The 12,589-nt window shown below is 40.3% G+C and overlaps 1 protein-coding gene across 1 annotated transcript in view; it reads left to right on the forward strand.

Moving 5' to 3' along the window:
- The window catches only part of EFHC2 (EF-hand domain containing 2), a 228,030-nt gene that overhangs the window by 27,503 nt on the left and 187,938 nt on the right, over positions 1–12,589 (forward strand). Inside the window, exon 2 of the mRNA XM_006148862.1 lies at positions 11,414–11,602. Within this exon, the coding sequence (XP_006148924.1) occupies positions 11,414–11,602 (189 nt within the window). The remainder of the gene's footprint in view (positions 1–11,413; positions 11,603–12,589) is intronic.

A 12,589-nucleotide genomic window follows, 5' to 3' on the forward strand; every position in this document is an offset into this window, starting at 1 on the left:
AATTCTCCCTTATTTCTCTGATCTCTTAACACTGGAATATTTTAGGCTCTGTCTTAGACTTCTTTTCTGTGCTATAATCATTCAATACAGTGCTATAGCTTTCAGTATCATCTACCAGCTGATGTATATCACATTTTTATATCCAGCCTGACCTTTTGTCTGAGCTTTGGGCTCATGTATCCACCTGGTAGTCAACATTTTTGCTTGTTTGTCTGAGTGCTATGTCGAAATCTGGACTCCTGTGTCTGCCTCTTACCTCCAGAACTCTTACTGAGATTCTCTCCTACTGCTGCACATCCCAGGATACAAAACTCTAATCTCCCAGTTGCTCAGGACAAAATATTTGGAGTTATTAACAACTTGTCCCTTTCTGCACCCCCCACATTTAAACTAACAGCAAATTCCTTTTGTTCTACCTTTGAAATAGATGCTGAATTTGATCACTTCTATTACCCTGGTCTAGATCACCATCATTTCTTGTTTGGACTATTGGAATATACTCAGTTCTTTGTATCATGAGGCCAGAATGATCCTTTATATCTCCTGTTCACAACACAATCCAACATTCTGTAAACCTCTAAGGCTCTGGCCCCTATTTATTCTCTCTCTTTCTTTTTTTGGGGGGTGGGGGGTAGAGGTTTTCACCTTAGGGTACATGTGCTCACTAGAGAAAGAGACAGAGATAGTGAGAGGTAAAGTGAGAGATCACCCCTGTGGGGGAGGGGGTTGACCACACCACAATCCCTTCTCCATTCTTCTTCCAGGATCTTGGGCACAGATGCACAGGTGACCAGCATGAGTTTCAAGCCATTTGGGCTCGGGACTCGAACTGCAGTCGGCCATGTGGGAGTCTAGGACATAACCACTATGCCATATGGTGGCCCTGACCCTGTTTACTCTCTTAATCTTATGTTTCAAGTTAAGGATCTCTAAACCTGTCTAAAGCTATAAAAGTGTGGTGTCCTGTAAGTTAAGGCCTAATGGGGAGGTAGCAGGGCAATCCAGAGTGTAGGAGTCAATGGAGGAGAGAGAGGACCCTCAACGACAACAGTATCCTGTTTCATGAAACATGAGGGTAGAGAAAGGGAAGGAGTGGAGACAGTGTAGTAGTCCCCCTCTTATCCACAGAGTGAGGGATACCGTCCAAGACCCCCATTGGATGCATGAAACCAGAGATAGTACCAAACTTGGTTGTTGTCAATTGGGACACTTCTGTTTATGTCCTCTACCCTCAAATTTACTGCCTTATCCATCTTAACTAAGCACTCATCATTCACTGTGGCCATAACTTTTGCATTTTGAGGTGTGAACGAGCAGGAATTTATTTTTTTCCTCTTCACAATTTTACAGCTGGGAGATTCACTTTTTTAAATGGTAAATCTTAGCAATCTCAGCGTGTAGGTTTTTTTTTTCCCCTTTCCTTATTAAGTTGAAAACTTTCATTTTTTCACTTAAAGGAAGTGCTTTATAGCTTCTCTTTGGCATTTCCCACTTGCCAACATCACTGTTCTTGTGTTTGGGGGCCATTATTAAATAAAATAAGGGTTACTTGAATGCAAGCGCTGCTATACTGTGACAGTTGATCTGAAAACCAAGAGGGTTACTAAGTGACTAATGGGCAGTTAGTGTATATGATCTGCATATGCTAGACAAAGGGATGATGTACCTCTGTTTTGAGGGACCCCCCCTCCAAATCTGGAGGCATTTGCCCACAATGTTTACTGTTTCCAAAGAACACACGTGGAGGTCCAGCAGAGACTTGAGTTTACTTACTAGGGAAACTCTACTAACAGCCAGGTGGGGAATAGACTGTGTTGTCAGCAAATACAGGCTCAGATTGTGTGTGTGTGTGTGTGTGTGTGTGTGTGTGTGTGTTTGGTTTGTTTGCTTTGTTTTTTGCTATAGGGCGCATGCGCTCTCTAGAAAGACAAGGAGAAACAACGAGACAGAAAGCGTGAAATCACCCCCCAGGGGGGATGGCCACGACACAATCCCTTCTCCTCCATTCTCCTCTCGGGATCTTGGGCATGCACGCACATGCTCACAGTGTGAATTTAAGCCACCAGGTCCGGGGCTCGAACCGCAGTTGACTACGTAGGAGATCAGCCACATAGCCATTACGCTAACTGCTGGTCCCAAGGCTCAGGTTTTATATGCCAAATAAAAAGCATGCGTAAATCAAGTAAAAGCACAGAGTATTTTCGAGTTAGTGTCTGGGATTTAGTGCCTCTAGTCTTATGATGTTAATTGTGAGAGAAGTGTGAGGCATACTTCAGGAACAGCCCCGGCCATGGGCCAGCTCTATGAGATAAGAGAGTGGTCATAAGGGGCTCACGAGTCCAGCTGGACCAGCAGCCAGATCTCAGAGCAATAGGGCAAAGAGGGAGGAGGGAAGAGAGCTCAGTGTATGGAGTTTACCTTCAATATCCTAGGTGGGACAGGGCAGGACAAGGTGAGATTTCATCATACTACTCAGAACAGTACACAATTTAAAACTTTTTTTATTAGTTTATTTATCTCTTCTATGAGACAGAGAGAGAAAGAGAGAGAGAGAGAAAAGAAAGAAGAAGAAGAAAGAGAGAGACAGACAGGCATCCCCAACAGAGTGCTGACGCAACAATCCACCCCCAGTCTCAGCCAGTCTCACATCATGGGCTCCTGGGATTTTTCATTTAATATTTTTGGGCCCTGTTGACTGTGGGTAACTAAAGTGTGGAAAGAAAAACCATGGATAAAGGAGGGACCGCTGTAATGAAAGCAGGACTCAGGGCTAATGGAGACGTTTCCCTCTCTAAGAAGGAAGAGACTTAACCACATTTATGTATCTATGGAAAGGAGCCCATGGAAGGGTAAAGTTAAAGCTGTTGGCCACTAACTGACGGAGGAGGCAGGAGGGGGGTAATAAGCAAACCAGTGTAGTGAGGAGCGGCAACCAGGCAATCAGGGCTCAGGTGACTATGGAGATTGTATATTAACAGCAATTACTCCTGTTTGCTCAGTTGTGTGGTTTTATTATACTACTTTACTTTCCTCTTCTGGCCAGAGCCTTCTCAGAATCTTCAGTTCACACCCCACTCCCAGCCCTTGGCACCCCCCACAATCCCTGCACCTCCTCTCTTGTTTTATTCCAGGGCTCATGAACCATGTGGAGAAACCAGGCACAGGTTCCAGAGTCTGAGGATCCTGTTGCTCTCTGGATGGTTGTTTTTCCTGCCTATTTCAATTCCTGCCTTCCTTCTGGGTGCTTTAAACTTATCTGCTCAAGTAGAATCTGTCCCATGGAGTCAGGGGTTGCCAATGTCTCTCTGTGAACTGAATTACTTAAGAAAAAATTTAAGTATTCAATAAGTTAAAAAAAAAAAGATTCCAGGAAAAAACAATTAAAAAAATTAAAAAAACACCTAAAACTGTTTTTCTTGAAATAAAAAAAAAGCATTCAAAATATCTGTTTGATGACTGCAGTAAGCTATATAGCCCCCGCTAGGTGCTACTTTATAGTATGTTCATTCTACTCACTGAGGTTTATGTCTAAAGTCAGACTTGTGTTCATGGATATGTCTATATCAGCTGTGCTTGCTATTGGAAATACTTAGATTAATTAAGATCTTCAGTGAATCAATAAAATGTGGGGAGAAAAAGTCATAGAAAGCAACCATAGATACCAGAGACAGTGTGCGAGGAGGGTAGGAGATGGCAGAGGGTGAGAGATAGGGAATCAAGGATGGGAAAAAAAGCAAAATATACAGGAAACAGGAAATGGAAAATTATTTGTTGATGATAACACATATGTTAATGTGCTTAATTGAGCCAATATACAGTGTATTCTGGATGGAAAAATCTAAAAAAAAAAAAAGATTTTTATGCTAAAAGAAAAGAAAAAACTTAAACATATTTTAAAAGAAAACTTTACACCCCTACCATAAATGGAGACCATATCATTTGATTAAACTGGAAGACCCTGTTAAGAAAAAAGAAATGAAAACAAAACAGCGTTTGTAGATTTCATGCCTGCAAAAAGCTGTGAGTCTGAGACTTAACTTTCTTTTTTTGCAGATAAGTCCTTGGGAGGTGCTGTCAACTTAATACTATCAAACTGAGACTTACCCTTGCCTTAATTTAAAAGAAGAAGAGGGCCAGCAGGTGGCATGGAGGTTAAGGTGCTGGACCTCCACATGGCTGATTCCATGGTTTGAGTCTTGGACCCAGCAGCTTGAAAAACATGCTGGGCATATGTGCATGTGTGCCCAAAAGCCCAAGAGGAAAATGGAGGAGAAATGATTGTGGTGTGATCATCCCTCTGGGGGGTGATCTCTCACTTTCCCTGTCTTTGTCTCTCTCCAGTGAGCACATACACACTTTGGCAAAACTTTTTTTTTTTTTTTTTAAAGGAAGAAATAGAGAAGGATGAACTTTCTTGAGAACTCTCTGAAATCCTCTTTGTTATGAACTAGGGTGGCATCACTGGAAATAGTAGCCTGGGTATTTGTGTGCAGGGATTGCTAGCTCAAGCGTTGGCATATTGTGGTTTAATTGGCCTCTAATTCGTTTAGATATGACAGTGGTCTCTTTACAGGTCTTTTACCTTCAGATCCTTCCCCTTCCTGTTCACCTCATTCAGGGGCTCTTTCTTCAGATGTGCTGCCTGGTCCTGCCGCTGCTTCCCTTGGGAAACTTCAATAGCTCCTTATTGCCTATTTGATCTAGATCACAACTTACTTTCTTTTTCTCTCTTCTTTCTTTCCTTCCTTTCTTCCTTCCTTCCTCCTTCTCTCCCTCCCTCCCTCCCTCCCTCCTTCCTTCCTTCCTTTCTTCTTTCCTTCCTCCCTTCCTTCCTTCCTTACTTCTTCCTTTCATGAGAGACACAGAGAGAGAGACATGCTTCCTCAACAGAGTCTTTACATCACAATCCACTCCCAGCCTCAGCCAGCTCAGATCACAAACAAATGTACACAATTGGTGTGCACAAGGAGGCCTCAGGATGTAAACCAGGGACTTTCCTATGTGTGTCGAGTTGTATTACTCCTGCACCATCACTTAGCCTGATCACAATTTTCAATTCACAATCAGTGAATATATTGCTCAAATTTTACAGTCTTATTGTATCTGCAGTGATATGTTAGATGGTGAAGAAACATGGAAAAAGAAATGTACACCATAGTTCCAGAGTTTAAAAATTTTATCATCTACTTGGGGAGATAAGACAAACATGAGTCCATTGTGGTGTATGTACACATTGAAGGGCTGGTGGTCAGAAAGGGCTTTGTGATTCTGTCCATCCCTGGGCTTGGTCATCATACGCTCATTTGTGATGTTACAAATCTCACACTAGCTGAGGTTTTTTGTTTGTTTTTAATTGTGGTAAAATATACATAGCATAAACTTTACCACTCTAACCATTTAAAGTGTACAGTTCAGTAGCATTTAGTATATTTGCAACGCTGTGCAACTGTCACCACTCTCTCTTTCAAGAAGATATTCATCACTCCAAAGGAAACTCCATGTCCAGTAAGCAGTTACTCCCCATTCCCTCTTCTTCTCAGTCCTTGGCATCCACTAATCTGCTTTTTGTCTCTATGGATTTGCTTATTTTGGATAGATCATATAAACGAGATCATACAATATGTGACCTTTGTGACTGACTTCTTTCACTTAGCATAATGTGTTCAAGGTTCACCCATGTTATATCATATATCAGTACTCATTCTCCGTGATGGCAGAATAATATTTTGTCATATGGATATAGTATACTTTGTTTATCCACTCATCAGCTGATGGGCTTTTGGGTTATCTCCATCTTTTGGTTATTTGTGAATAAAACTGCTATGAACATTTGTGTATAAGTCTTTCTGTGGATGTATGTTTTCAGTTCTCTTGAGTATACACCCAAGAGTGGAATTGCTTGATCATATGGTAATTCTACGTTTAACTTAATGAGGACCTGTCAGACTGCTTTCTTCCACAACAGCCATGCTCTTTCACATTCCTAGCAACTTTATAGGAGGTTTCCAATGTTTCCACACAATTACCAGCATTTGCTTTCATTAGTTTAAAAACTATAGCCACCTTTGTGAGTATGAACTGCTATCTCACTGCAGTTTTGATTTGCATTTCCCTAATGACTGATGGCATTGATCATCTTTTCATGAGCTTGTTGGCCATCTGTATATCTTTGGAGAAATGTCTATTCTAAAGTTCTTTGCCCATTAAAAACTGAATTGTTTGTTGTTTGGTCAAGTCACAAGAGTTCTTTATTATAGTCTGGAAACTGGATCCTTACAACATATGATTTACAAATATTTTCTCCCATTCTGTGGATTGTCTTTACACTCTCTTTGATGCACCAAAAGTTTTAGTTTAGTACAGCCCAATTCATTTATCCTTCCTTCCGTCACTCATGCTTTTGGTGTCATAACTAAGCAACTCATTGCTAAATCCAGGTTTCTGTTCTAAGACTGGGAGCTGTAGCTTGCCCAAGGCCACATCCTCAGAATCTACTACAACTTCATACCCAATGAGTGCTTACCAGACATTTGTAGGTGAGATGACTATGTAGTGGGATATGAGCTAACCCTTCATGGAAGGTTTTATTTATTTATTTATTTATTTATTTATTTATTTATTGATATACAGCCTGACTGGAGACATGACTCTGAATGAGCATAAAGATACATTAAAAATTGTGAGATGTGCTTTGACCAAAGATGAGGGTATATATGGACAATTTGTGGGGTTCTGAGACTTTTGACAATAGCAAGGGCTTTGGGGATGTAATGATGGAAACCTGGATCCGTGGAGGAGACCTGTGAGTGGTGGAGAAAACTCAGGGGTAGAGAGGCTGGCTGTGACTTAATCTTTATATCATACTCTCCAGAATAGTTCTGGCTGGTATTAGGTCTCAATAAATATTTTACCAGCTGGATGAAGGATATTTTTAAGGTATTTAAATGTGACTTTCCTTAGACTTTAAATATTCTACTGTAGCTCACCCTTCTTCCAAACTGGAACTTACCATTTTTACTGTAAAGTCTCTCCCTTCTATTTTTTCTCACACTAGCCAGTCATTGCAACTGCAGTACCCTGCCCAGAATGCCCTTGCATCTCCTCTCCTGTCAAATTCATCCCATTTCTGTAGACCCAATTATCCACAGAATCTCAACCCTACTACTCCAGGGTGCCAGCATACAACTCTGGCCAAATAAATTTATCAGCACTTGGGGGCAGACAGTGGCTCAGTGGTGAAATGTGACACTATGCTGGCAATCCCACATGAGAAAGTTCTGGGTTCAGGTCCAGGGTCCTCCCTGAATATGCTGCTGTCCATGGTTTGAGGCTGGCTGAGGACTGCGGCTGGATTATAGGTTCAAAACCCTGAAGGATGCAATCTCTCTCTTTGTCTCTTTAACTAATAGAAGACATAAGTAAATAAACTAAAAAAAAAAAAAAATAGGGTCTTGCCATGGCATGGTGGTTTAAGTGACTGGATCCCATATGGCCGACTATGCAGTTCAAGTCTGGGGACTTGAAAAACATGGCAGATGGGTGTGCATGCATGTCCAAAATCTGGACAGGAGAAATGGAGAAGAAGGGATTGTGGAATGGTTATCCCCCATGGGGAGGAGGGTGCTTTCTCATTTTCCCTTTCTCTCTCTTTCTCTTTGGTGAGTGCACATTGCCCTCTAGTAAATTAAAAACAAACTTATGAGAACGTAGGGTCACACGAAGTTAGGTTAAGATGCAGGCTCCCTTAGTTACTGTGCAACTTTGGATATGCTAGTCTACTTCTCTCTGCTTTGGTTTCCTCGGTGGTAAAATAGCAGTAATACCCGCCCATCCCCCCCCCAAGTAGCTCATGACAGTGAAATGATATAATACATATAAAAGGATATAAAGGATCCAGCTCATAGTAAGTGATAAAAATTGGTAACTGTACTGGTTTTTAGTTGTTTTGTGTATCTAAATCTTGTTTCATCAGCAAGATTGTGGGTTTCTTCTTCAGGGCAGGGGTTGAATTTTATGTTAACTTTAATTAGTATATCTAGCACAAAGCTAGGACTATAGTAAATGCTTAAGAAACATTTGTTGGTTTGAGGTGAGTTTGTGATTACCTGCAATTACTTGCTTTAGAAGAGGGGGCGGGCCAGCAGGTGGCATAGAGGTTAAGGCACTGGACTCCCATGTGGGTAATCATGGTTTGAATCCTGGGCCTGGCAGCCTGAAAATCATGCCAAGTGTGTGTGTGTGTGTGTGTGTGTGTGTACATGCCCAAAATGCTGAGAGGAATTGAGGAGAAGGGATTGAGTTGTGGCCACACTCTTGAGGGCTGATTTCTTACTTTCCCTTCATCTCTTTCTGTCTCTCTCTGGCAAATGCACACATGCACTACAGCAATACCAAAATACATATATACACACAAACACTCACGAAGACAAAAGCAAAAAAGAGGAGGGGGCATTGTTACAAAATTCTGTTACTCCACAATTCATTTTAACGTACCCAACTTTTGCTTTGCTCTGATGTTTAGGATTGAGTTGCAGTAACCTGACTGTGAGTGTTTGTGTGTGTGTTGGGGGTGTGGAGGTGGCTGTAGTTGATTCTCTAACTTTCTGAGACCCAAGCCTAAGAATGGGGTTGTTACCTGCCCAGGGTTCTTTGTCCAGACTCCTGGAGCAGGGCTGCTCAGGCCCTTCCCCACTCCTCTAGCTTCTGCCTTCATCACAAAGGAAATGAGTTATTTTCTACTCTCTTGTCATATTTCCCTGCCATGGCGTCAGGTTTTTGAAGACAAAATTTCCCTGCCTCTATGGACAGTCCCCAGCTTACACTGGTTCAACTTAGGATTTTTTTTCCTTGTAAGTTTTCCATTTTTTCAGAGAGAAGTCGGGCAGCCCTGACAGGGTTTTCATGCTATCCACTCCCAGCCTCAGCCAGCCAGGATCAGGGGCGCACATGCATGCACCTGGGCACATACATGGAAATTTAGGAATCCTAACCTAGGATCATCCCCTTTGGCTTCAGTATCACAGAATATTGCATTATTGATGCACCTCCATGACTGGCCCAACTTAACAATATTTTCACTTTAGGTTAGGACAACGTTCAGTAGAAGCTACTTCAAATTTTGAATGTTGGTCTTTTCCCAGGCTAGTGATATTTGGTATGATACTTTTTTTGTGATGTTGGGCAGTGCATTAAGCTGAGGCTCCCAGTCAACCGTCTGACCATGAGGGGAAACAACTGATACTGTACTTGATAGTATACATTGCATGAAATACTTGACACTGTATTACAAATTTTACAGACTTTGTGTTAGATGTTTATGCCCAAATATAGGCTAATGCAAATGTTCTGAGCATGTTTAAGGTAGGCCAAGCTAAAATATGATGTTCAGTAGGTTACATGTATTAAATGCATCTTTGATTTATATTTTTAACTTACAATGGGTTTATCAGAACATAACCCATCATAAGTCAAGAAGCATTGGTATACAATCCTGGCAAAGTGTTAAAGTTAATGCAACAAATTCAGGATAACAATTACCTCTGAAAGGGGAAGCAGGGCCATGAACTCTGAGAGGAGCTTTAATTTTATCTAGGACCATAGGGAAATGGATGTTCATAATAAGATATACAATGTTTATTATATATCATATCATACCATATATCAATATGGATATAATATAATCTTGATTTTGCTGTTTGTCGTACCCAAACATGTATTACTCATAAATAACACTGTCGTGAATATTTTCAAGCTTTATATATGTGGAATTATCAAATTTTATGTGGCATTCTACTTCTTTTTTTGGTTGTTTTTTGTTTAACATCTTTTGAGATTTTTCTAAATGGATAATATAATTTTAGACCTCTGTATTATTCCATTTTATAAAGAGAATACAATTGATGTGTCTTTCCTGCTCTTGGCAGATGTTTAGATGGTTTCATCTTTTTCATTCTTGCAGACACTGCTGGGACAAATAGTCTGATAAATAGCTCCCTGTACTCAGGAGTAAAAGCAAGAGACTTTTTTTTTTTATTAATTTTGTTTTATTTTTTTACATTTTTTTAATACATTCAATCACATTTTTTAGCTTACAAGGTGATCATTTCAATATGTGAACATTTCTCCCTGGTCTAGTTGATGAAAATATAACAATACTACCTCCCTGTCTCAACAGTGCTGTCTCCATATCCCTCCTCCAAATGTTTTACCTCAGGTGTGTGCTCACCTGAGAGAGAGAGAGAGAGAGAGAGAGAGAGAGTGAGAAGGAAAGTGAGAAATCACCTACCAGGGAGGGTGGCCACACCGTAATCCCTTCTCTCCCATTTCTCCCCCATTCTCCTCTTGGGATCTTGGGCATGCACACACATGCACCTTGCGTGAGTTTCAAGCCACCAGGTCTGGGACTCGAAACATGGTTGGCCATGTGGGAATCGAGCAACATAACCCCTATGCCATCTGCTGGCCTCAGGGTCAGGAGACTTTTAAAAGTGGACTTGCCAGGGCTGGCAGGTGGTACGGTGATTAAGGTGCTGAATTCCCACATGGCCAACCTTGGTTTGAGTCCTGGACCTGCTGGCTTGCTTTCTCACTTCCCCTCTCTCTTTCTCTGGTCAAATTAAAAATAATAAATAAATAAATAAATAATTCTTAAAAAAAAAAAAAGAATGGAGTAGACAGGACTTAGGACATATATACTTTTTACTTTGGTAAGAACTATCATATCTTTCCTCAGAGTGGTTGTGCTACTTTACTTTCCCATCAGCAGTGCATGAGAGTTGATGTGGGCCCACATCCTTGCCAGTGTTTCATGGTATTATCTGTACTTTCTCCTCTCTGTCTAGATCACCAGGATAAGTGGGAGGCAAGGATTCACAATTAGAAAGAGAATGTGAGCACTGAGGAATTTCTTGTTATTCTTATTTTAATAGCAAAAGGTTTTCTCTGTTTTGGTGAAAATAAAGTTTGGACTTCTGTGGAAAGCAGTTCCATTTTTACTGTAAAGTAGAGGAACTTGTTTCTTTTCTTTTCTTTTCTTTCTTTCTTTCTTTCTTTCTTTCTTCTTTTCTCTCTCTCTCTCTTTTTTTTTTTTCTGTTTACATTCTTGACAAATAAATAGGGAAGACCATTTGGTAAATGAATGTTCTAAATGTTCACTTGCTGTAGTAGCTATTTTTAAACCTTTTAAATACATGGAGCATTAGATTTATTCTTATTGCTTTTGAAATTCCTATTTTGTTAAAATGAGTCAAATTTAAAATGTGAGTAGATAAAGATTGATCATAATGATTCGCCACTCCATTTGTATTTTGTGGTGGGAAAAATAAATGATGGGAAAATGTGTTTACATTTTAAAGCAAATAAGAGAAGTTATAAAGTGACTCTAGCCATTTTATGTTGTCTCTTGTGTTCCCAGATAGGAAAGGAGAAGTTCCACAAATCCCAGCATTGGGGCTTTTGCAACAATGTGAGGATGCTAGTGAGTGATGGGAAGCCTGGAATAGGTGGAGAACCTCTGCCCGGGCAAAAGACAAAGCCCAGGAACACTACATATCCGAAAGGAGAAGGCTCTGCTGTACCATCATGGGTAGTTTTTGATAAACAGGTAAGTCATATGACATGGGGTTGATATAGTTTTAAATGTTTACATGTACTATGGAAAAATGGAAAAAAATGGTCTCTCAGAGGTAGCAGGATGAGCAATGATGGCTAGCAGTTAAAAGGATTGAGGTGGGCTATAGAGAGATGTTGATTAACAGATATAAAATTGCAGATTGATAGGAGGAACAATTTCTAGTGTTATAAAATACAGTGGGGAGAATATGGATGGCAGCCACTTACTGTGTATCATGAAATAATAAAAGAAAACTTTGAATGTTCCCAAAATAAGTAATAACAAATGATTGAGTTGATGGGTATGCTAGTTACCCCGACTTAATCATTACACTTTGTATTCTGGTAGTGAAAAATCACAATTAAGCCCCAAAGATATATACAATTATTGTATGTGAATAAAAATAATTTAAAATTTACATATACTAAATAGATTTCAGAAAATATTGGGTTGTCAGAAAATTCGTGATGCATTTTTGCATAAACAAACATAGAAAAATACGTTGTGACTTTTTTGACAACCCAGTAAGAGTTTTCTATGTAAACTTAAGGTTAGATTTTTCCTCCCCTTTTTCGGCTTTGACAGCATTGCCTTTATTATTATTTTAGTATTTCTTCTCTTGTCTTTTTAAATTTTATGCAAGTTAATGACATAAATGCAAATAAAATTGTATAATTTTGTATAACATAACGTTTTGAAATATGAAAGAGGTCTTCAAAAAGTTCTTGGAAAATATGCACTATGAAAAGAAGTATGCACGGAGTTCAAAAATTTTTGCATTGGGAACCAGCAGTTAGTGTAATGGCTATGTCGCTGGACTCCCACGTAGTCGACTGTGGTTTGCGTCCCGGACCCGGTGGCTTAAAACTCACGCCGGGCGCGTGTACGTGCGTGCCCAAGATCCCGAGAGGAGAATGGAGGAGAAGGGATTGTGGTGTGACCATCCCCCCTGGGGGGTGATTTCTCGCTTTCTGTCTC

Source organism: Tupaia chinensis, unplaced genomic scaffold (genome assembly GCF_000334495.1).
Source record: "Tupaia chinensis unplaced genomic scaffold, TupChi_1.0 Scaffold000248_1, whole genome shotgun sequence".
Taxonomy (NCBI): domain Eukaryota; kingdom Metazoa; phylum Chordata; class Mammalia; order Scandentia; family Tupaiidae; genus Tupaia; species Tupaia belangeri.